Source organism: Ciona robusta, chromosome 11 (assembly GCF_009617815.1).
Source record: "Ciona robusta chromosome 11, ASM961781v2".
Classification (NCBI taxonomy): domain Eukaryota; kingdom Metazoa; phylum Chordata; class Ascidiacea; order Phlebobranchia; family Cionidae; genus Ciona; species Ciona robusta.
In genome coordinates this window covers 3,615,054-3,640,311 of record NC_143245.1, presented here as the reverse complement: position 1 = coordinate 3,640,311, position 25,258 = coordinate 3,615,054, and the positions used below count along the sequence as shown (strand labels likewise).

The window sequence follows — 25,258 nt, the reverse complement described above, 5'->3', positions numbered from 1 at the left end:
CTGTTAATTTTGATTATTAAGTGTATTTATAAATAGGAATATACGTAAATAACTCGAAATAATACTGTACGCTTTGAAAATTAAGTCTAAAACTTCTTTTTCTTGACCTACTGCTATAGTTTTTAACATGTTACCTTATACATTGTATTATTGCATAACAATTGGTATTGTTGAACGACAATGGGAAATGTTTGAATATAAACGAATAAATATTGCATCGAACAAGGGTATATGAACTTGAACTAACAGAAAATTGATTATAACCATTGTTAAAGTTATTTTTGCTACAAATTGGGTATAACTACTCTGTTTTTGGCACAAGCCACTTCTCATAAATTATCACCAAGTGCAAATGACCAAAATTCGAATATATTTTCAAAATATTATCTTTTTATTATATCAGTATCTTATAGTTAAATATCCCCGAGGTTTAAATTACTAAATTAAAAGCAAACCTTCCAAAGTTTGACAGTGAAAACATACAAAACAACAATGTGGGGGAAGATCGGACTCTAAATTGAAATATATTTACATTAGCAGTATTCTGCAACTTGTAGTTAACCTACCGAATTTAACAGGCTGTGCTAGTTTCTTTGCCATGTAAACTTCATATATATAACGTTAAACCAATATTTTTTTGTTGTTTTTATCTCAAATTAAAGTCATATTGACCCCTGCCTATTTTCTTCATGCTTATATCTTAGTGTTTTTTTACAAAACTAAAACTAGTTTTATGAGACAAAGTCAAACTGTACGAAAAATTCAAGGTTGTTTTATGAAGCTATGAAACTAGTTTAATCGTTCGCACACGCAAACTAAAAAAGTTCATTAGCTTTACTATGATTTAGCGAGCATTAAAAAAAAAGGACCTTACTATTTCGCATTTTTTTACCTGTTCAAAGTATACTGTTTCTGTTTTACACATTTTTTATTATTTGAAAACAGTAATCAGCTTTGACGGGCGTTTTATAAAGTCGTGATAATACTGTCGAATAATTCTGTAACCTATATTATGTTCAGAGGCAAAAAATCGATTTAAGATGATTACTTTTTGCCTCCTGTTTTTTGGGGGGATAAAATCTTTTGCCTTCAACCATAAAGCAAAATTTTTGATTTCAATTTACTATCAAAAATTATGACCAGTACATGGAGGTAGAGATCTACATCTTACAAAAATGTTTTAGGCAATCAATATGCCAGAAACGACATATAACAGAGAACGATGAAGATTTTAATACTTTTAAGAGTTTAATTGTTAGGTGCTTATTGAACCAAATTTAGCACTAGGTGGTGCGTTATACAGGTTTTGTATCTGGGAACAGTGGCGCAACCAGGGGGAGCAAGACGAATAAACCCCCTCCTTTTACGATCGCGAACTGGCTCCCGTTACAAACGACGAGAATATGTAACATGGCGACGAAGTGACCCCCTCCTTTCGTCTTGGTGCGCCACTGACTGAGAATAAGAATAACCACAATATTCTTACAGGTTCAAGTGTATTTACACGATTAAATGATTGCTAGGTATAATAGTGTCACAATCTTACATGGTCGGTTATTATTAAACCATAAAACATATGCAGTTATTAAACGCTCGGCTAAATGCAGATTCCAAAAAATAATTTTGTGAAACAATTGTAAATAACGTCACGCATACACACCAACTTTAAACCATAAAATATCAAATACAAACCAACTTTAAACCACAAAATATCGAATACACACCAACTTTAAACCATAAAATATCAAATACAAACCAACTTTAAACCATAAAATATCGAATACACACCAACTTTAAACCATAAAATATCAAATACACACCGACTTTAAACCATAAAATATTGAATACACACCAACTTTAAACCATAAAATATCGAATACACACCGACTTTAAACCAAAAAATATCGAATACACACCAACTTTAAACCATAAAATATCAAATACACACCAACTTTAAACCATAAAATATTGAACACACACCAACTTTAAACCATAAAATATCAAATACACACCAACTTTAAACCATAAAATATTGAATACACACCAACTTTAAACCATAAAATATTGAATACACACCGACTTTAAACCATAAAATATCGAATACACACCGATTTTAAACCATAAAATATTGAATACACACCGACTTTAAAACATAAAATATCGAATACACACCGACTTTAAACCATAAAATATCGAATACACACCGACTTTAAACCATAAAATATCAAATACAAACCAACTTTAAACCATAAAATATCGAATACACACCGACTTTAAACCATAAAATATCGAATACACACCGATTTTAAACCATAAAATATTGAATACACACCGACTTTAAAACATAAAATATCGAATACACACCGACTTTAAACCATAAAATATCGAATACACACCGACTTTAAACCATAAAATATCAAATACACACCGACTTTAAACCATAAAATATCGAATACACACCGACTTTAAACCATAAAATATCGAATACACACCAACTTTAAACAATAAAATATTGAATACACACCAACTTTAAACAATAAAATCCGACTTTAACCCCTAACCACAACACACACCGACTTTAAACAATAAAATATTGAAAAAAAATAATTTTTTGAAACAATTTTAGATAACATCCTCAATACACACAGAGAAAAGTGTCTGAACAGAAGAGAAGTAACCCTCCATCTTACAATATCTTCCACTACGGGGTATGGGAACCAAGAAGGGACTCTGGGTATATAAAAAAGTTAGCTTAAATAAAGAAGCTTTCAATTAAAAATAAGCTGGTATATTTCTTATGTACAATACCGTTGGTTTTAGCAAATATGAAAGCCTTAAATATGTTTAAAAAACAGATTGTAAAAGACAGATTTAAGACCAATGCACTCACTTTTACAGGCTAACTTCCTAAGTTTTTTAGGTGAGTTCATTGGGGAGTTTGGAAACTCAGAGTCTGACTGCCCTTCGAAGTTTGAGGCACCTGATGACATAAATATGAGCAGTTTTAAGCTAAATTTTTTAAATTGTAGCTCAGTCCGACATTAAATAATAATTTTGAAGTATATATAGTTTATGCATTTATTAAAGCTATGTTTATTAACAATATAAGTTAAAATGAAATTTAATTTACAAAAATACCTTCTTTCATATTAACCCTTGTGGCCAAATAGAATTGTTTGTCACCAGGCCAACGTGCCTTACACTTGTCTCCAATTTTTATTTCACTGAGGAACCTGACTCCTACTCTTGAACCTATACGCCTCACATCTTTTGTTCGATATAATATAACAAACTCCCCGTCATCCTCAAATCTCACGCGAATGAATTCAACTGCACACAAGGAAAAAAATTACCAAAACCTTGTTTTACTGCGTTATTGCTATAATATATGCATATTGCATAAGGAATATAACAATTAGCAAATTTACAAAAAACATACTTTCATTATTTGTATCATCTATCAATGGTAGCGTTTTGTCTGTTAAGCCGAGATCTTCTTCCTGAACCAGAAGCTCTGAGGTTTTATCATCTGAAACTGTGGAGATATAAATTAAAGACAACCCAGAGAGCAGGGGTTGACAAGTACAACCATTTACACCTAGAACTAGGCAAGTTCAGTAACACATTAATTATTGGAGCAAAATCAACATTTTACAAGTTATAGGACATTAGGACACGGTCTGGTCACTCACTCACTCTGGTGGTTTTAGATTTCTATAGTAGCCTTTATATATGAAACAAAATTGTCAACCACTCAAGTTTATAACTCAAACAACAATAAAAATATCAACTGAATGAGTCTCAATCCAACAATTCTTTCCTTCTTTTATCATACCTATGCATAACTTTGAAATCCATACTATTTCACCTTAAAAAGTTACAAACTGTACTAATAATAGATGGCTTAAAAATAAGTATAAAAAGAATTATACAATTAGCAAATTTACAAAAAAACATACTTTCATTATTTGTATCATCTATCAATGGTAGCGTTTTGTCTGTTAAGCCGAGATCTTCTTCCTGAACCAGAAGCTCTGAGGTTTTACCATCTGAAACTGTGAAAATATAAATTAAAGAAAACCCAGAGAGCAGGGGTTGACAAGTACAACCACTCACAAATTTTTGTAACATTTTTAGTGCTGTTATCACCAAAAAGGTTTACTCAAGTATAACCTAACATAGTCATTAGTCATAACAACCCATGAAAGTGAGTTATTTATTTTCAGGTGGCAACAACAGTCGTTGCAAAAAGAGTTCTAACATACCTGTATGAGTTATTATCATTTTTGTAATTTTTTTAAATGTGGCTGACAATTTGGATAACCCATTAACCACTGACCTGGGGCAATTGCCATTAAGATTCTTTTTCTTTCCCAAAACACACATGCCCACAATGGTAGCAACATGGAGCCTTAAACCCATTACCTCTGGGTTTGAGGCAGACGCGCTAACTACGGTGCTACCATATTTCCATACTAACTATTTGAAATAAAATTTCCAGAAAGAAAATAAACAAACCAATAATAAAGCCTACCCTTAACAACTGCCCTTTCCTCCAATAACCTCCTCGCTTTTTCTACGGATTCATGAGGATGGCTAACATTGTACACTTGATCAGCAACTTGAACAGAATGCCCAGACGCTTTTGCAACAGCAACTTGAACGTTTAAAGGCTCGTCTCTCACTAAAGTCTGAATAATTTTGCGGATGTCTGTAGCAGTTAATGATGTGTGATTAAACACTACACTGGATGCTAATTTAAATAACCGGCTAAATTCAGGACTGCTCAGGGAACACCCATTTCCTACCAATGATGGAAACACCACACTCTCTAAAGAAGGTTTTTGCTCTGTGTATTGCCATGCCACTTTTGAAATTCTTTTAATATCCTTGAACTCCATTTCGTTAACAACCAGGCATGCAGGTTGAACATCCTTCTGTTTTTTAACTAAAATAGAGTAATTGTTATCGGCTGTCTTTTCATGCTGATTGAGTTCTGATATTGTCATCCCAGTAAAGACACTTGGTCTACAACCCAGTTTGCAAATAACACGACAGAACAAGTTGGCATAAAGTAGTTCAAGATTCTTTTTGATAATTTTGGAATTATTTACTAAGCTTCTAACTCTTCTGCATTCTGTTGAATTTTCATAAATAAGTATTGCTTCGTATGCGTTCTGAATGCCAGCAATTTTTTTTCTAGACTTTTCCTTTACAATAAACTCACGCTTCTTCTTTATTTTTTTTTGTCTTGCCTCCCAATCTTTGGCTTCCATATATAATAAATCAATCTTTTTCGGATCAACTAACCGATATTCATGAACTTTATAGAACTTAATGAAATTAAGCAACGTTGCTATGTAAGCATATCTTGTTGAATCTTTTCCTTCGCCAGTTATCTTTCCTTTAAGGTTGTTGTACACTTTTAGGGGCTTTTGAAGAGTTTCAATATCAGGTATAAGCGCTCTCACCTGGTTTCCGTAGCTCTTGGCAACCGAAAGACTAGTTTGTTGTCGCTTCCCAACCCCAGTTTCAGATAAATATATTTGGTATTGTTGAATGCAATAAGACAGAGATTTCCCACCACATGCTGAGTGCTTCTTTGCATTTAAGAACTCAGGACTGTACATATCTTGATCCTTATGTACCCGCTCCACATGTTTGTCAAGGTTCAGTAGTACTCTCTTGCACCAAGGACATTCAAAACCTTTGAAATTTTTGTATTTGCCGATTCCCAAGACTTTTGCTTTGTTACCATAAAAAAAATCATTTTTGTCAACACCCGGATGGTATTTTCCGTGATGGTACCCAACATTTTTGTACCAGCGTGAGCATAAGTGACAAGGTCTCCATTTTCTTGTATCTGAAAACATTTTAATATAAAACATCACTATACAAAACAAGATCATGAACAAAGTGCTGCATCCACAAAGTTAAAGCACAAAATACAATTATAATCAATTATTTTAACTGGCCTACTTTGGTAGTACAAAGCTATTAAAATGTTCTGTTACATTTTGTGGTTTTAGTACGGTTGGTGTAACCAATCAATAATTTGCAACTGAGAAAAACTAAATATCCAGAGTTTTGACAAACCATACTCAAGTGGTCAAAAACCAGTAAATACAATGAAATTATAAAATGTATGTTTCTGCTTTGGGAGTGATTTCCCGGAGATAAATAAGCTACAAAAATACTGCGCTTGCCAGCTACAATAGAATTTTTTATAAGCGTTGACAGCTGACAGAACCAGCAGTAAATTTAAATCAACACAAAATAAGCAAGATGTAAACAAAAAACACTTACATGTCTTTTTACAGGCATTTTCCGAAGAGAAATTTTCTTTATCATGACTTCTTCTGTTGTACCTTGAACTTGAGCTATCTCGACTTCTTTCTTTATCATGTCTTCTTCTGTTGTACTTTGAACTTGAGCTATCTCCACTTGTTTCTTTATCATGTCTTCTTTTGTTGTACTTTGAACTTGAGCTATCTCGACTTCTTTCTTTATCATGTCTTCTTCTTTTGTACTTTGAACTTGAGCTATCTCCACTTCTTTCTTTATCATGTCTTCTTCTTTTGTACTTTGAACTTGAGCTATCTCCACTTCTTTCTTTATCATGTCTTCTTCTGTTGTACATTGAACTTGAGCTATCTTGACTTCTTTCTTTATCATGTCTTCTTCTTTGGTACTTTGAACTTGAGCTATCTCCACTTCTTTCTTTATCATATCTTCTTCTGTTGTACTTTGAACTTGAGCTATCTCGATTTCTTTCTTTATCATAATGTCTATTTCTGTTGTACTTTAAACTTGAGCTATCCCTACTTCTTTCTTTATCATGTCTATTTCTGTTGTACTTTGAACTTGAGCTATCTCGACTTCTTTCTTTATCATGTCTTCTTCTTTTGTACTTTGAACTTGAGCTATCTCGACTTCTTTCTTTATCATGACTTCTTCTTTTGTACTTTGAACTTGAGCCATCTCGACTTGACAAAGTGCTGACACTGAAAATATTGTATAGTTAGTTCTTAGTTGCACGAATAAACACGAATGTCACAAACAGCTTAAAAGCAGTAAACTAATACTAGTACTCATTGGCGCCGATCCTTGGTATGTGGCGCATAACTCGAAATATTTGCAGTGTGTGCCACGTTGCGAAGTTTCTAACGCTTCAGCTAAACCTAAAACAATCCTTATTAATGCAAATATGCAATGATTACATGTGTGAAAAGTGAATTCCAATTATTTCGTAAAGAACATTCTGCTTGGCTGAGTAGCGCTACTTCTGGCATATATATAGGTTGTTTATTATCGTCTGTTTAACGGGCAAAAATAATTATTCTACACGCAACTGTAGAAAAGGCAGTGCCAAGTTTAGGTTGCAAATAGCCAGCGGAAAGAAATACAAATGTCCGGCACATATTTATTGGCAGATATGTCATAGTCAACGTGCTGTTGCGCTCCTCATAACCCAAACATTTAGGAAATCGGCGCGTCTGCCAGTACCACAATCAACAAACTATACCCGGAATTTATTTACTTCGATGGCCGTGTAACATTTCGTTTCATGTTAAAATATACGTAATTAACTATTCCTGCAGTTCTGACGTAACAAACAGCTTTATATTGTCATAAATCCGGCATTTATGAGGAGACAATGGCAATTGTGACAAAATAACTAGCTATGTCGTAATACATTTACGTTATTTGATTGCGCCATAATAGGGATTGTGACTAAGTAATGTAATACATAACAATACGAACCAATATTTAAACTCCTGTATGTTCGGAGAGTGTAGATCAGTGTATTACGAAATATAACAATAAACACTTAACACAGATAATCTTAAAGCACTATTAAATTTCTGGTAATTCTCAAAAAGAAAATTCGTTGCCCGTGGTAACGTGTAAGTTTTTTTTAACTGTGGTTGTTAATTGCCGATTAGTTATACAGTTTTAATAAACCAAAGAAAGCAATCCGATAGCATAGTATTCCTTGCTTAAACTAGCTTCTGGTAATAATTACAACGTTGACCGGACAAGGTTTGTCGCGGGTATTATAAATAACACTATGCCGTATTTATTTAATAAAGCTTATTTATAAGCAAAACTTTATTTTTACTGCCAAACTTTTAGCGCTGTGACTGTTACGTGTGTGTTGCCAAATTGTCGCGGCAATCAGACTTTCAGCAGGAAAAGACGAAACATGATTGATGCGTTTTAATTAAATTCTACGCTACGATAAGGACCGCACAAAAATCGTTGGTTTATATCCAAAAGCCTCGTACGTGGTAAAAGTGGCACACGAAGGCGGGGTTATAGATAGAGCAGCAACATTTGACGTCAGAACGCATGCGCGGGGAAAAGTGCCGGAAAAGTATGGAACTGCAAACCCGGTATCGGCCGAATTTTTGTTTTTTACATGCCCAGGGGAAAAATAAATATATATATATTATATATATATTAATAATTAATTTATATATATTAAAAAACTGCACCTGCAGATTGAATCATCACATCTTTTTCGTTTCATTAAACGGTGTCTTTCATCATATTCATAAATTCTAAAATGTAACAATAATCAGCTATCAAGCAAAACTAATGACTAAACATGTTTGTACTGCATTAAAAAATAACTTTGATAATTTCCAAGATAACTATATAAGATATGAAGCTTAAATTCTTCACTCGAGTGTAGCCCAAGCACAATTACAACAAGAACAACCATAGGCCCTAATTTTTTAAATGGCAGAAGAGGCCATGTTTATTATGAATATGAACTCATCCATTTCACAGAAAATACGGTATACGCGAGTTTAACCACTCGCGCCAACACATGATTTTAATGCTTTACATTACATTACAGCGCTAACAATGGTAAACTAATCCTAGCATAAGTAAGTAGCACTGAACAAAATCAGGTAATAAACTATTGTAAAGTGATTGAATAAGCGATTTCGCGGCCATGTAACGTAACGTCGTTTACGGAGGGCGAGAAATATATTAAAACTAGGGCTGTGAAAAAGTTAACTGGTTAACCGAAGCTATTCCGTAAACAGCTAACAGAAAGTTTAAGTTGTTACCGGGATTATTACGTCATCCGTCATACATAACTTACCGACATACATAACTTATGTCTTATTTACATGAAAGTGCGTGTCAGCATTCGTTGATTGGGGTTTCGCGATAAGACAGACAGCGTTGCGATGTTGATGGCTTTGATCGTGCCCTACAACGACGATTAAAGCCTGGCATTTAATTGTGACATAATAGCAAATTACACGTTCATTATTTGCGTCATAATAGCAATTCACACGTCATTATTTAACCGGCAGGCACGTTAATACAGGTTTGAATACAAACAGGAAAGCATTATTTTTACTTTGAAGACCCATAAATACAAGAAAGAAAAGCGACAAACAAGACACTTTTATTAGAATTACAGGGCCTGCAGTGGGCAGCATTAAAAAAATGGGAAAACCCACAGCAAGACGCAAATTTTTAAAGCCTTTATATGTTTAATTAACATATATAGTCAAGTGGAGTAATAAAAAACAGAAAACATAAACATTCAATTTTCTCCCCAAGTAATAAACTAAAAAAAATATTTTTAGTCTGGAGGAAGTATTCATCATACCTTGAGCTTGAACTCTTGAAGGCCAAAAAAGATTGTAGGATTTCTATGATTACTTAAAATTTTATTCCAAATTTTGTGTTGTTTTTTATTCCCCACGCTTTGGGGTAAGAAAAACATTTGCGGGGCAATAAAAAACAATGGTTTCAAAAGCAACTTTACTTCTAAAGAAAAAAAAATTAACAATGGAAGTACAAAGAAATAATACAAATATTAGTCACACTGGCGTAAAGTTACGGGGTTGCAGGGTTGCCTGGCAACCCTTTGATTTTCTCCATACTAATAATACGTAAGGAATTACGTTCGACCAAACGAAGACGCCATTATTGCTGCGAACAAACTTCGTTTACGTTCGTTAAAATATGTCAATACCGATGCGTCATTCACGACACAAATGCATTCAACTGGTATTTAAACTCCTGTTTGCTAAATAATTCACGTGTGAATCGCTATTGTGACGTCAGTAATCAACGTGTGAATCGCTATTATGTCGTAATCAATTGCCAGGTTCAAACAACCGCTATTATGATGCAATGAATCCACGTGTGAATCCCTACTATTTCGTAATAAATATGCTGCTTGCCCGAGGAAAACATTGCATATAAATATAAAGCAGTGTTGGAAACGTTTTAGGCAGTTTATTTCCGCGATATTTCGTTCTGGAAACCTACTATTTCCGACGGACGGGTCTTCGTTTGTAAGATAACCACACACTCGTGCGGGCTTGACGAAAGGCGCATGCGACATAGCTACTGTGACGTCACTCGCCAGGCAATCAGATTCGACCGTTTCTCATTACACGGACTCGCCGAACGCGCGTAATTTTAATTTGTCTCATCCCTACGTAATTCTGAATACGTTTACGTTTGTATGAGCTTTTACAAAGCACATATTTAAAGGGTTGCAAACCGAAAACAAAGGGTTGCAAACCGTTTTTTTTTCGCGCCTACCGGCGCGAAGACTTCCTTTTTTTCTGGTTTTTGCAACCCTAACGCTTAGTAAAACTTTACGCCTATGATTAGTCATACAACTTAAGTATTATGCAGTCTATATTTTCTTAGAAACCTCAACTTTTCCTCTTTTTTCCCCAAAGCAAAATATACATACTTTTAACAGCCTTGTTCAAAAGCTTTTATTTTCCTTTATAATTTATTATTTTTACTTCAGTACTTCCTTTTAAACATAAGCTTACCCGCAAATAACATTTATTAGACTAAAAATAAAGCCCAAAGTTAAATAACCTATACAAAGCACAAGAAATAACCAGAGCATTACACTTGATTTACTTAAATTATAAAGGCTGTTGAAAATCTAAATGACATATTGACTTTATCTAAACTAAATTCAGCAACATAATCATAAAAATGACCAGTAACTAAACAGTCTTAACCAAAAACTTAAATTATATCATCAGAAAATGTAGGCAAAGCTCTAAAACATCTGTTTTTGATACTTAATTACCTTTAAAATCAATTAAATCATTAATTAAATTAAAATAATTTACATACATAACTTTAAAATTAATTTTACCACAAAGTTAATATTGGTTGGGGTAGAAAAAACAAAAACAGAAAAAAAACAAAGTTGTTTTTTTTACCCCTTCCCATAAGGAAATTTGGGGTAAGAAAAACCTGCAAAATTTTCAGGGTAGGCCTGCATACCCTGCACCATATAAATCGATGCCAGTGACTCCAAGTACCCCATTGTTATTTATTACCCCACTTTACTATATTCCAGAATTACATAAACTTCACATACCTGGCATCCAAAGGTTCCAATTCATCAGATGAAGAAATCAAACTATAAAATATAGAAAAGCAAAGTCTGTTACAAACTTATATTGCTTCCTTAAACAACCAAGATATCTAATGCCATCTTTATCATATATATATAAATACAAATACATATAATACCATTATCATTATTCTTTAAACAGCAGTAGGCCGGTAGCTAACAGTAAATTTCCAAAAGTAAAATCAATGATCAGCAATTACAGTACACAAGCCCCGGATTTTACATAACATTAAAATAATAGACAAGCAGTTTTACCGGACCCCTTTAAATACAGCAGTACACCACTGCCTCCAGTGCAATAAAGCCTGTGAAACTAATGTATCGCCACGTTTACATTGTTTTGAGCTGAACGACATAATAAATGTTTATGACATCACAACACAACACATATAAAAACTGTACAAGCATTTATTTATTAACTGAATAGTACACAACTATACATATACGTACTCACGAACAAAACATAAAACTAATAAATTACAAAATATCTGCCCCTTCTTCTGTATGTCAGTTCCCAGGTAGGTTCCTATAATTACATATATGTATAGTTGTGTACTATTCAATTAATAAATAAATGCTTGTACAGTTTTTATATGTGTTGTGTTGTGATGTCATAAACATTTATTATGTCGTTCAGCTCAAAACAATGTAAACGAGGCGATACATTAGTTTCACAGGCTTTATTGCACTGGAGGCACTGGTGTACTGCGATATTTAAAGGGGTCCGTTTTACCTAAAAATGTTTTTTTCTTGATCATTCTTGGCAAACCAATCTTGAACTTTAGTACAACTAAGAGAAATAAATATACATAACATATACATTATTAGCCTACCAAATCTCTTCTTCCTCTACATTATATATTTTTTAATAAACAGTAAAAGCGTTATGATCTGCCATCTGCGATGGCGATAGCAAAATTCTAAAGAATAGTAGGATCAGGGAGCATTTCACCTGTTAATTATAATCTGAAGTTTAAGTTATACGAAAAAACAAAGAAATCATTATTTAGTAGGTATATAGGCTAAACATATTTTAACTTAAATGCTAAAACAATATTTAAAGAGGTTATACTTAAGATTTGCGGCATAACCATAATTTGTACCTGGTAGGAACAGTGTCCGTATCAAAATTCTCACTTTCAGAGTCGGAAAAACTAAAATATTCACAAATTAATTGATCATTAAGTCGTAAATTGTGTTGATGGCCTAGCCATCTGTACTATTTAATGTGCCTTTAATAAATTAAAGAAAAAAATACGAAAATCAAGCATCCTTTAATAAAAAGCAGTCAACTTAACTTACCGTGGGTTTATCTTCAATTCTTTAGACTGAGCTTTCAACATAACGCGAAATGATATGCAAATACTAAACTTTACAAAGCCGTGTACAAATCTCTAACATCCATCAAATTGTAGCTAACTATATTGCGCAACTACTAAAAAATGAAAAACCGAACAAAAACAATGAATGCCATTCTGACGACATAAAGTAAATATTCTAGAACATAAACAGTGCTGCCTAAAGGTTTATATATTCATAGAAGTTTATTTATTTGTTTGTCAAGCGACACCTGAAGCCAAGTTAAATCGAAGCAGTTTTTCTCAGAAGACTGACAAGAAAGCTTTATCCACTAACTATAATTTCACCTTGCGGAAACGCGAAAAAAATGATATAAAAAGCCGTTTCCATAATAACGAGGCTGTACATTAACGAGATTCCCGACGTACGGAAAATGAAACCCATGCGACTCGAAGATGACACTTTATTTGAAACAAAATAGTTTTTTTATACTACTTAACACGTTATAATTAAAAACCGATTCCAAACATCTTCATACTTTATTTGTAGTTGCATAAACCTCTTGGAATAATAACAATCGTATCCAGATCAAAATATTGATTTCAAACGCAAAAATTGATTCAAGCTAGTAAATGCATTCGAACCAAAAATTATTGCTTTCGAATCAACATTTTGACTTCAAATGCAAAAAGTCTTGAAACGAAAAATGCTTTGTAATCCAAACCTTTGCTTTCAGATCAAAAACTTTGATTTCAGAGGCAAAACAAAATTTCACGCAATAAAATGATTAAAGTCCTTGATTCTTTTGAATTTAAATGTAAATATGCTTTCTTTATACAAATGTGTTTGACCTTAAATAAACAAATTGTGTTTTGACCTTAAATAAACGATATGCACTACAAGTAATCTAAAACCATTTTTAAGCACAGACGGGCGGGCAGGGCCGCGCCGAGCACTTTACGCGATTCTTCCGTTTGCGAATTGAAACCAAGTTAATGTTTATTTTCTCACCCGAATGTAACGATTAAGGTAAAAAAGTCCACTCGTACATATATTCTGTTCAGGACAACGATAAATCGACGCACATTAATTCCTAAAATCAATGAACTCAATAGCTACATAAACTCCACTGTCGCATGCCAGTAATACGAAATTCATGTCGCTTACGTAGTTGAATTGACCTAATTTTTGTTAATCTTGCCCGAAATTAACAAATAAGCCATAACACAATTTGTATTTTTATTCGGCAAGCGACAACCTGAAGCTAAGTTAAATCGAAGCAGTTTCACTCTGAAGACTGACAGCAGGAAAGCTTTATCCACTGACTATAATTTCATCTTGCAGAAACGCGTATAGTTAAACTGATACAATGGAATAACGTGCGTTATTCTAGCCGCAATATGATGTATGGATCAATTACTATTTTAAAGATGCTTACGAGAACCTTGAAATATTTCAATTTAAAAAGCTTAACTCCATAAAAAAATGATATAAAAAGCCGTTTCCATAATAACGAGGCTGTACATTAACGAGATTCCCGACGTACGGAAAATGAAACCCATGCGACTCGAAGATGACACTTTATTTGAAACAAAATAGTTTTTTTATACTACTTGACACGTTATAATTAAAAACCGATTCCAAACATCTTCATACTTTATTTGTAGTTGCATAAACCTCTTGGAATAATAACAATCGTATCCAGATCAAAATATTGATTTCAAACGCAAAAATTGATTCAAGCTAGTAAATGCATTCGAACCAAAAATTATTGCTTTCGAATCAACATTTTGACTTCAAATGCAAAAAGTCTTGAAACGAAAAATGCTTTGTAATCCAAACCTTTGCTTTCAGATCAAAAACTTTGATTTCAGAGGCAAAACAAAATTTCACGCAATAAAATGATTAAAGTCCTTGATTCTTTTGAATTTAAATGTAAATATGCTTTCTTTATACAAATGTGTTTGACCTTAAATAAACAAATTGTGTTTTGACCTTAAATAAACGATATGCACTACAAGTAATCTAAAACCATTTTTAAGCACAGACGGGCGGGCAGGGCCGCGCCGAGCACTTTACTCGATTCTTCCGTTTGCGAATTGAAACCAAGTTAATGTTTATTTTCTCACCCGAATGTAACGATTAAGGTAAAAAAGTCCACTCGTACGTATATTCTGTTCAGGACAACGATAAATCGACGCACATTAATTCCTAAAATCAATGAACTCAATAGCTACATTAACTCCACTGTCGCATGCCAGTAATACGAAATTCATGTCGCTTACGTAGTTGAATTGATATAATTTTTGTTAATCTTGCCCGAAATTAACAAAACAGCTATAACACAGTTTGTATTTTTATTCGGCAAGCGACAACCTGAAGCTAAGTTAAATCGAAGCAGTTTTTCTCTGAAGACTGACAGGAAAGCTTTATCCACTGACTATAATTTCATCTTGCAGAAACGCGTATAGTTAAATTGATACAATGGAATAACGTGCGTTATTCTAGCCGCAATATGATGTATGGATCAATTACTATTTTAAAGATGCTTACGAGAACCTTGAAATATTTCAATTTAAAAAGCTTAACTCCATAAAAAATGATATAAAAAGCCGTTTCCATAATAACGAGGCTGTACATTAACCAGATTCCGACGACACTTTATTTGAAACAAAATAGTTTTTTTATACTACCTGACACGTTATAATTAAAAACCAATTCCAAACATCTTCATACTTTATTTGTAGTTGCATAAACCTCTTGGAATAATAACAATCGTATCCAGATCAAAATATTGATTTCAAACGCAAAAATTGATTCAAGCTAGTAAATGCATTCGAACCAAAAATTATTGCTTTCGAATCAACATTTTGACTTCAAATGCGAAAAGTCTTGAAACGAAAAATGCTTTGTAATCCAAACATTTGCTTTCAGATCAAAAACTTTGATTTCAGAGGCAAAACAAAATTTCACGCAATAAAATGATTAGAGTCCTTGATTCTTTTGAATTTAAATGTAAATATGCTTTCTTTATACAAATGTGTTTTGACCTTAAATAAACAAATTGTGTTTTGACCTTAAATAAACGATATGCACTACAAGTAATCTAAAACCATTTTTAAGCACAGACGGGCGGGCAGGGCCGCGCCAAGCACTTTACGCGATTCTTCCGTTTGCGAATTGAAACCAAGTTAATGTTTATTTTCTCACCCGAATGTAACGATTAAGGTAAAAAAGTCCACTCGTACATATATTCTGTTCAGGACAACGATAAATCGACGCACATTAATTCCTAAAATCAATGAACTCAATAGCTACATTAACTCCACTGTCGCATGCCAGTAATACGAAATTCATGTCGCTTACGTAGTTGAATTGATATAATTTTTGTTAATCCTGCCCGAGATTAACAAATAAGCCATAACACAATTTCTATTTTTATTCGGCAAGCGACAACCTGAAGCTAAGTTAAATCGAAGCAGTTTCACTCTGAAGACTGACAGCAGGAAAGCTTTATCCACTGACTATAATTTCATCTTGCAGAAACGCGTATAGTTAAATTGATACAATGGAATAACGTGCGTTATTCTAGCCGCAATATGATGTATGGATCAATTCCTATTTTAGAGATGCTTACGAGAACCTTGAAATATTTCAATTTAAAAAGCTTAACTCCATAAAAATGATATAAAAAGCCGTTTCCATAATAACGAGGCTGTACATTAACGAGATTCCCGACGTACGGAAAATGAAACCCATGCGACTCGAAGATGACACTTTATTTGAAACAAAATAGTTTTTTTATACTACTTGACACGTTATAATTAAAAACCGATTCCAAACATCTTCATACTTTATTTGTAGTTGCATAAACCTCTTGGAATAATAACAATCGTATCCAGATCAAAATATTGATTTCAAACGCAAAAATTGATTCAAGCTAGTAAATGCATTCGAACCAAAAATTATTGCTTTCGAATCAACATTTTGACTTCAAATGCGAAAAGTCTTGAAACGAAAAATGCTTTGTAATCCAAACATTTGCTTTCAGATCAAAACTTTGAATCTTAAGAGCATTTTTTTTTATTGAATTAAATTGCTTTGTATTTGTAATATTAGGTTTAGAATCAATATTTTCAAATGCAAAAAAAATCGGAATTAAAAAAATTTGCTTTCAGATCAAAATTTTGGCTTTAAAAGCAAAAATTATTCAACCGACAAAAAGGCATTGGGATTAAAAAATTGCTTTTGAATCGATATTTTGTGACAAATATAAATATTGCCTTTAAAAATAAATTTTGCATTGGATGATAATTTTGCCTCGAGTATGAAACATTTTACTTACTGGCGTCATCTAGTGTTGGAGGTAAAAATATTTTTTGCCATGCATTTTGCATTATGTTGATGGCAATTTTTTTTGCACGCGAGAGAAACGCTAGTTGCCTCGGAAGCAAAATATTGGCATATGAGGCAAAATTTTGCCTTATAAAGCAATTTTGAAAGCAAAAATTTTATAGCCCATTAGAAATGTACAGGTGAACATACCCTTATTTTCCTGAATATCATTAAATGGGGGTCCGTAAAAAGAAAATTGAAAAAAAGTTTCGTCTGACAAAGTGTCCCATCTTCCCCCACAGTATAGTTTTCTTTTCGGATCAAAATATTTTGTTTCTGGACAAAATTTATTGCGTTAATGAAACGAATTGTATTGTTTACGGAACAAAATATATACTTTCTAGAACAAAAAATACTTTGTTCAGAACAAAAGTTATAGTACCAGAAACAAAAAACATATAGGTGGCGATATTTGTTTTATAGCAACCACTGACGTTTCTTGTTCATTACGCAAACGTAAAAGTTAATAATTGGAGCATAACATATAGTCCACTATTTGGTACATCTTTTTTTTATAAATTTAAAATTGTACTGTGGGGTAAGATGGATCGTAACCGGCTATTTCCCGCCCGGCTAAGTCCCCCCGGCTATTTCCCCACCGGCTAATTCCCCCCCAATGACTATTTCCCCCCGGCTAATTCCCCCCAATGACTATTTCCCCCCGGCTATTTCCCCTCCGTGACTATTCCCCTCCGGCTATTCCCCCCCGTGACTATTCCCCATCGGCTCTTTCCCCCCGATGACTATTCCCCTCCGGCTATTTTCCCCCAAGACTATTCCCCTCCGGTTATTCCCCCCCCGGTTAGTTCCCCCCCGTGACCTTTCCCCACCGGCTATTTCCCCCGATGACTATTCCCCCCGGCTATTTCCCCCAAGACTATTCACCCCTTGGAAATAGTCAGGGGGGAATAGCCGGGCGGGGGGGGGAATAGTCTTGGGGGGGGAAATTGTCGGAGGGGAATAGTCACGGGGGGAATAAGCCGGGGGAAATAGCCGGGGGGGGGGATGTAAATAGTCACTGGGGGGAATTAGCCGGGGGGAATAGTCACCGGGGGAATTAGCCGGGGGGGAGGGGGTAGGGGGGGATAGCCGGGGGGGAATAGTCACGGGGGGGGGGGAATTAGCCGGGGGGAAATAGTCACTGGGGGGAATTAGCCGGGGGGAATAGTCAGGGGGGAATAGTCACTGTGGGGAAATAGCCGGGGGGAATAGTCACGGGGGGAAGTAGCCGGGGGGGAATAGTCACGGCGGGGAAGTAGCCGGGGGAGAAATAGCCGGGTGGGAAAACGCCTAGGGGGATATTGCCTATAGAACCAAGATGGATATCGCATTTTAAACAATAAACGACGTCCTTTTGGAGTCGTGACCCAATAGGTAACGGGTTCGGTGACATTGGAGCCATGGCATTGTCGTTAGCCCGCCTGCCTGTAACCCAAAGGTAATGAGTCTAAATGGGTCTAAAAATGGGGGTAAATTTATAGAGGGCGCCATGTTCCGAACACAGTATTTTTTGTTCTAGAAAATATTTCTTTTGTCCCGTAAACAATACCTTTGATTTCAAACACAATAAATTTTGATCAGAAACAAAATATTTTGATCCCAAAACGATATTTTTTAATTTGTTGATATAAAATAAATAAAGTTTGTTGCGAAACTTATATTTATTGCTCCCAATTCAATATTAATATTCCTATAATATTCCTCCTCAAAAACGATATATTTTGTTTGCAAAACAATATATTTTCTTTCAGAAACAAATATCTCTTAACGAAAACAATATGTTTTGAAAGGGAAAGCGGCAAAACTGTTACCTTGATTATCAAGTTTTTTGAAAATTTACTCAGAAAATTACATTTTTATAATGGCTTATTTACCTGGTCTGAATATTAGTATTTATTTAAATATGTTTCAAATAAATCTTAAGTGATAGTTGACAAGTTGTGCGTTTAAACGCGCGGACGAGATTATGTATCTTTATTTTAGAATTTAACCAAAGTAGTTTTAATATATTTCATAGTTGGCAACTTTAAATTGAAAATACAGCTGTTTATACTAAGTAAGGTACAGTCCAATGTTAAATTAGTAAAAAACAATGTAAGAAATAGTAAAATATTTTATGCTGCAATTATCAATAAGATACGTTTGCGTAATGAACAAATTGACATGAAAACTATATTGTTCGCAATAAGATCAAACGACCAAATTATATTTTACACTTATCATACTATATAACTTTCCTTTTGAACATTGCTTGTTCCAGAAAGTGTATGTTTTGTTCCGAAACAGTTTACTATGTTTCGAAAATATTTATTTTGTTCCGTAAACAATACATTTTGTTTTATACACAATAAATTTTGTTCAGAAACAAAATGTTTTGATCCGAAAACAATATTTTGTAATCCAAAAACGATATTTTTTGATCCGAAAACGATATTTTTTGTTCCAAATTAAAATGTATTTTTTGACTCATCTATTTGGTTTATATACTTGTTACTATATTTCGTCAAATAATTTAATTTTTTGTTTACTTCAATGTAGTAACAAGGGTTAGTAAAATATAAAGAGAAAATTTCTTCTATCGAATTATTATATTTTCGCTAAATCGCACACAGACAATTATCGCCTCAAGTGATCAAAAATAATTCAAAACAAAATTAAAAAAAATTGTTCCGGAAGTACAAAACAACGTGTTCCGAACTTTAACCATTTGGAACGAAAAATTGCGTTCCAAACAAAAAATATCTTTAGTGACTTTACCTAGGGAAACATGAAAAAAATGATTTTTTTTGTTTTTTTGCTTAAAACATGTAGTTGTACTATTTTGAATATAAATTGTTTTCGGAATTTTTTTGCAAAAAAAAAAAATGTTGTAAAAACTAATGTTAAAAAATTTAATTTTTTTTTATTGCTTAAAACAAGCAACTGTACAGTTTTAATTAAAACACCTTTTTGAATCCCTTTGGGTAACACGAAAAAATGATTTTTTTTCTGTTTATTTGCTTAAAAAATATAGTTGTACTGTTTTAAACTTAAAATTTTTTCGAACATTTTTGGCCATTCTTACCTTTATTGATAGTCACACATGCAATAAGTTCTGTAAAATGATGAATTTGGCAATATTAGAACAAATACAAGAATAGCTTTTTATTTTTTTGATGACTACTGTTCTTTTCACAAAATAAACAACCCAAAAGTTGTCTTGTCTGTACATATTAAACGGTCAAAAAACATAGGTACAGAAGAGGTGTTAACAATTACTCGAAAAATTGTGACGTAAATAGCAATACTTTTCAGCCGCATCTTTTGATGCAATCAATTCTGGGTTGGGTAAAAGTTCAATGCACCTTTTTTTAAAATCTTCATCAAGCCATTCATCTGGAGCACATAACACACCAGATACTTCCGTGATACTCTTAAGATCAGTACGATCAATCGTTAAACCTTTGCATGTCGTGCCATAAAATTCAGGGCACTGAAATAGATGGTCCGGTATACCAGTCGGTAAATGTATGTTTTTCTGATGGCGTATTCGATTACTGTTCCAGTTACTTACAAAAATTTCACATTCTCTCGATACAATTGGTTCATAAACATAAAAAAGCAGTTGTTGATCCATTATGCAATGTGGATGGTATTTTCCATTCAACATCGGCTTCTTCAGTTGAACTTTAAAAAACTTCTCTAACCTTTCGTGAAGTTCCCTCCGCCAACGTTCAATTTTATTGGTATTAGATGGTCCATAAATAACACTGTCTGTTGGATCTTCCAAGTCGCCATGTTTGCTTCTTAAAAATGAGTGTATCGTTGTTTTAAACAATAAAAAAATTAATTTTTATTAAAAAAAAAAATTTAACATTAGTTTTTACAACAATTTTTTTTTTTTGCAAAATTTTTTTTAAAAATTTTTAAGTTTATAATGGTACAACTACAATTTTTATGCAAAAAAACAAAAAAAAATCAATTTTTTCATGTTTCCCAAAGGAATTCAAAAAAATGTTTTAAATAAAACTGTACAGTTACTTGTTTTAAACAATAAAAAAATTAATTTTTATTAAAAAAAAATTTTTAATATTAGTTTTTACAAAAATTTTTTTTTTTTTTGCAAAATTTTTTTTAAAAAATTTTAAGTTTATAATGGTACAACTACAATTTTTATGCAAAAAAACAAAAAAATCAATTTTATCATGTTTCCCAAAGGAATTCAAAAAAATGTTTTAAATAAAACTGTACAGTTACTTGTTTTAAACAATAAAAAAATTAATTTTTATTAAAAAAAAATTTTTAACATTAGTTTTTACAACAATTTTTTTTTTTTTTGCAAAATTTTTTTAAAAAAATTTTAAGTTTATAATGGTACAACTACAATTTTTATGCAAAAAAACAAAAAAAAATCAATTTTTTCATGTTTCCTAAAAAAAATTGTAGTTGTACCATTATAAACTTAAAATTTTTTTAAAAAAATTTTGCAAAAAAAAAAAAAATTTTTAAACAATAAAAAAATTAATTTTTATTAAAAAAAAATTTTTAACATTAGTTTTTACAAAATATTTTTTTTTTTTTGCAAAATTTTTTTAAAAAAATTTTAAGTTTATAATGGTACAACTACAATTTTTATGCAAAAAAACAAAAAAAAATCAATTTTTTCATGTTTCCCAAAGGAATTCAAAAAAATGTTTTAAATAAAACTGTACAGTTACTTGTTTTAAACAATAAAAAAAATTAATTTTTATTAAAAAAAAATTTTTAACATTAGTTTTTACAAAACTTTTTTTTTTTTTTTGCAAAATTTTTTTAAAAAAATTTTAAGTTTATAATGGTACAACTACAATTTTTATGCAAAAAAACAAAAAAAAATCAATTTTTTCATGTTTTCCAAAGGAATTCAAAAAAATGTTTTAAATAAAACTGTACAGTTACTTGTTTTAAACAATAAAAAAATTAATTTTTATTAAAAAAAAATTTTTAACATTAGTTTTTACAAAAATTTTTTTTTTTTGCAAAATTTTTTTAAAAAAATTTCAAGTTTATAATGGTACAACTACAATTTTTATGCAAAAAAACAAAAAAAAATCAATTTTTTCATGTTTCCCAAAGGAATTCAAAAAAATGTTTTAAATAAAACTGTACAGTTACTTGTTTTAAACAATAAAAAAATTAATTTTTATTAAAAAAAAATTTTAACATTAGTTTTTACAAAAATTTTTTTTTTTTTTGCAAAATTTTTTTAAAAAAAATTTTAAGTTTATAATGGTACAACTACAATTTTTATGCAAAAAAACAAAAAAAAATCAATTTTTTCATGTTTCCCAAAGGAATTCAAAAAATGTTTTAAATAAAACTGTACAGTTACTTGTTTTAAACAATAAAAAAATTAATTTTTCATTAAAAAAAAATTTTTAACATTAGTTATTACAAAAATTTTTTTTTTTTTTGCAAAATTTTTTTAAAAAAATTTTAAGTTTATAATGGTACAACTACAATTTTTATGCAAAAAAACAAAAAAAAATCAATTTTTTCATGTTTCCCAAAGGAATTCAAAAAAATGTTTTAAATAAAACTGTACAGTTACTTGTTTTAAACAATAAAAAAATTAATTTTTATTAAAAAAAAATTTTTAACATTAGTTTTTACAAATTTTTTTTTTTTTTTTTGCAAAATTTTTTTTTTTTTTTTTTTTTTATAAAATTTTAAGTTTATAATGGTACAACTACAATTTTTATGCAAAAAAACAAAAAAAAATCAATTTTTTCATGTTTCCCAAAGGAATTCAAAAAAATGTTTTAAATAAAACTGTACAGTTACTTGTTTTAAACAATAAAAAATTAATTTTTATTAAAAAAAAATTTTTAACATTAGTTTTTACAAAAATTTTTTTTTTTTTTGCAAAATTTTTTTAAAAAAATTTTAAGTTTATAATGGTACAACTACAATTTTTATGCAAAAAAACAAAAAAAAATCAATTTTTTCATGGTTCCCAAAGGAATTCAAAAAAATGTTTTAAATAAAACTGTACAGTTACTTGTTTTAAACAATAAAAAAATTAATTTTTATTAAAAAAAAATTTTTAACATTAGTTTTTACAAAAATTTTTTTTTTTTTGCAAAATTTTTTTAAAAAAATTTTAAGTTTATAATGGTACAACTACAATTTTTATGCAAAAAAACAAAAAAAAAATCAATTTTTTCATGTTTTCCAAAGGAATTCAAAAAAATGTTTTAAATAAAACTGTACAGTTACTTGTTTTAAACAATAAAAAAATTAATTTTTATTAAAAAAAAATTTTTAACATTAGTTTTTACAAAATATTTTTTTTTTTTTTGCAAAATTTTTTAAAAAAAATTTTAAGTTTATAATGGTACAACTACAATTTTTATGCAAAAAAACAAAAAAAATCAATTTTTTCATGTTTCCCAAAGGAATTCAAAAAAATGTTTTAAATAAAACTGTACAGTTACTTGTTTTAAACAATAAAAAAATTAATTTTTATTAAAAAAAAAATTTTAACATTAGTTTTTACAAAAATTTTTTTTTTTTTGCAAAATTTTTTTAAAAAAATTTTAAGTTTATAATGGTACAACTACAATTTTTATGCAAAAAAACAAAAAAAAATCAATTTTTTCATGTTTCCCAAAGGAATTCAAAAAAATGTTTTAAATAAAACTGTACAGTTACTTGTTTTAAACAATAAAAAAATTAATTTTTATTAAAAAAAAAATTTTAACATTAGTTTTTACAAAATTTTTTTTTTTTTTTGCAAAATTTTTTTAAAAAAATTTTAAGTTTATAATGGTACAACTACAATTTTTATGCAAAAAAACAAAAAAAAATCAATTTTTTCATGTTTCCCAAAGGAATTCAAAAAAATGTTTTAAATAAAACTGTACAGTTACTTGTTTTAAACAATAAAAAAATTAATTTTTATTAAAAAAAAATTTTTAACATTAGTTTTTACAAAATTTTTTTTTTTTTGCAAAATTTTTTTAAAAAAATTTTAAGTTTATAATGGTACAACTACAATTGTTATGCAAAAAAACAAAAAAAAATCAATTTTTTCATGTTTTCCAAAGGAATTCAAAAAAATGTTTTAAATAAAACTGTACAGTTACTTGTTTTAAACAATAAAAAAATTAATTTTTATTAAAAAAAAATTTTTAACATTAGTTTTTACAAAAATTGTTTTTTTTTTTGCAAAATTTTTTTAAAAAAAATTTCAAGTTTATAATGGTACAACTACAATTTTTATGCAAAAAAACAAAAAAAAATCAATTTTTTCATGTTTCCCAAAGGAATTCAAAAAAAATGTTTTAAATAAAACTGTACAGTTACTTGTTTTAAACAATAAAAAAATTAATTTTTATTAAAAAAAATTTTTTAACATTAGTTTTTACAAAAATTGTTTTTTTTTTTTGCAAAATTTTTTTAAAAAAATTTTAAGTTTATAATGGTACAACTACAATTTTTATGCAAAAAAACAAAAAAAAATCAATTTTTTCATGTTTCCCAAAGGAATTCAAAAAAATGTTTTAAATAAAACTGTACAGTTACTTGTTTTAAACAATAAAAAAATTAATTTTTATTAAAAAAAAATTTTTAACATTAGTTTTTACAAAAATTGTTTTTTTTTTTGCAAAATTTTTTTAAAAAAATTTTAAGTTTATAATGGTACAACTACAATTTTTATGCAAAAAAACAAAAAAAAAATCAATTTTTTCATGTTTCCCAAAGGAATTCAAAAAAATGTTTTAAATAAAACTGTACAGTTACTTGTTTTAAACAATAAAAAAATTAATTTTTATTAAAAAAAAATTTTTAACATTAGTTTTTACAAAAATTTTTTTTTTTTTTGCAAATATTTTTTAAAAAATTTTTAAGTTTATAATGGTACAACTACAATTTTTATGCAAAAAAACAAAAAAAAAAACAATTTTTTCATGTTTCCCAAAGGAATTCAAAAAAATGTTTTAAATAAAACTGTACAGTTACTTGTTTTAAACAATAAAAAAATTAATTTTTATTAAAAAAAAAATTTTAACATTAGTTTTTACAAAATTTTTTTTTTTTTTTGCAAAATTTTTTTAAAAAAATTTTAAGTTTATAATGGTACAACTACAATTTTTATGCAAAAAAACAAAAAAA

General features: G+C 30.3%; 1 protein-coding gene across 9 annotated transcripts; it reads right to left on the bottom strand.

Annotated features, from left to right (window-relative positions):
- Window positions 1–1,479: 1,479 nt before the first annotated feature.
- LOC149728127 (uncharacterized) lies at window positions 1,480–13,458 on the bottom strand. Of its 9 annotated transcripts, XM_089889215.1 has the most exons (12): window positions 12,731–13,450; window positions 12,532–12,582; window positions 12,162–12,218; window positions 11,393–11,434; window positions 8,499–8,564; window positions 6,307–7,004; window positions 4,535–5,863; window positions 3,960–4,055; window positions 3,440–3,535; window positions 3,139–3,330; window positions 2,891–2,980; window positions 1,480–2,730 (listed from the first exon to the last, which is right to left on the bottom strand). In XM_089889215.1, exons 1-12 carry the CDS (start codon window positions 12,769–12,771, stop codon window positions 2,702–2,704), a joined length of 2,787 nt encoding a protein of 928 aa, XP_089745341.1. In that variant the 5' UTR covers window positions 12,772–13,450; the 3' UTR covers window positions 1,480–2,701. The 9 variants fall into 9 exon arrangements, with proteins under 9 accessions (XP_089745341.1, XP_089745343.1, XP_089745342.1 ...); XM_089889217.1 differs by lacking the exon at window positions 12,162–12,218 and having other exon boundaries at window positions 12,731–13,456; XM_089889216.1 differs by lacking the exon at window positions 12,532–12,582 and having other exon boundaries at window positions 12,731–13,456.
- Between the last annotated feature and the right edge of the window lie 11,800 nt (window positions 13,459–25,258).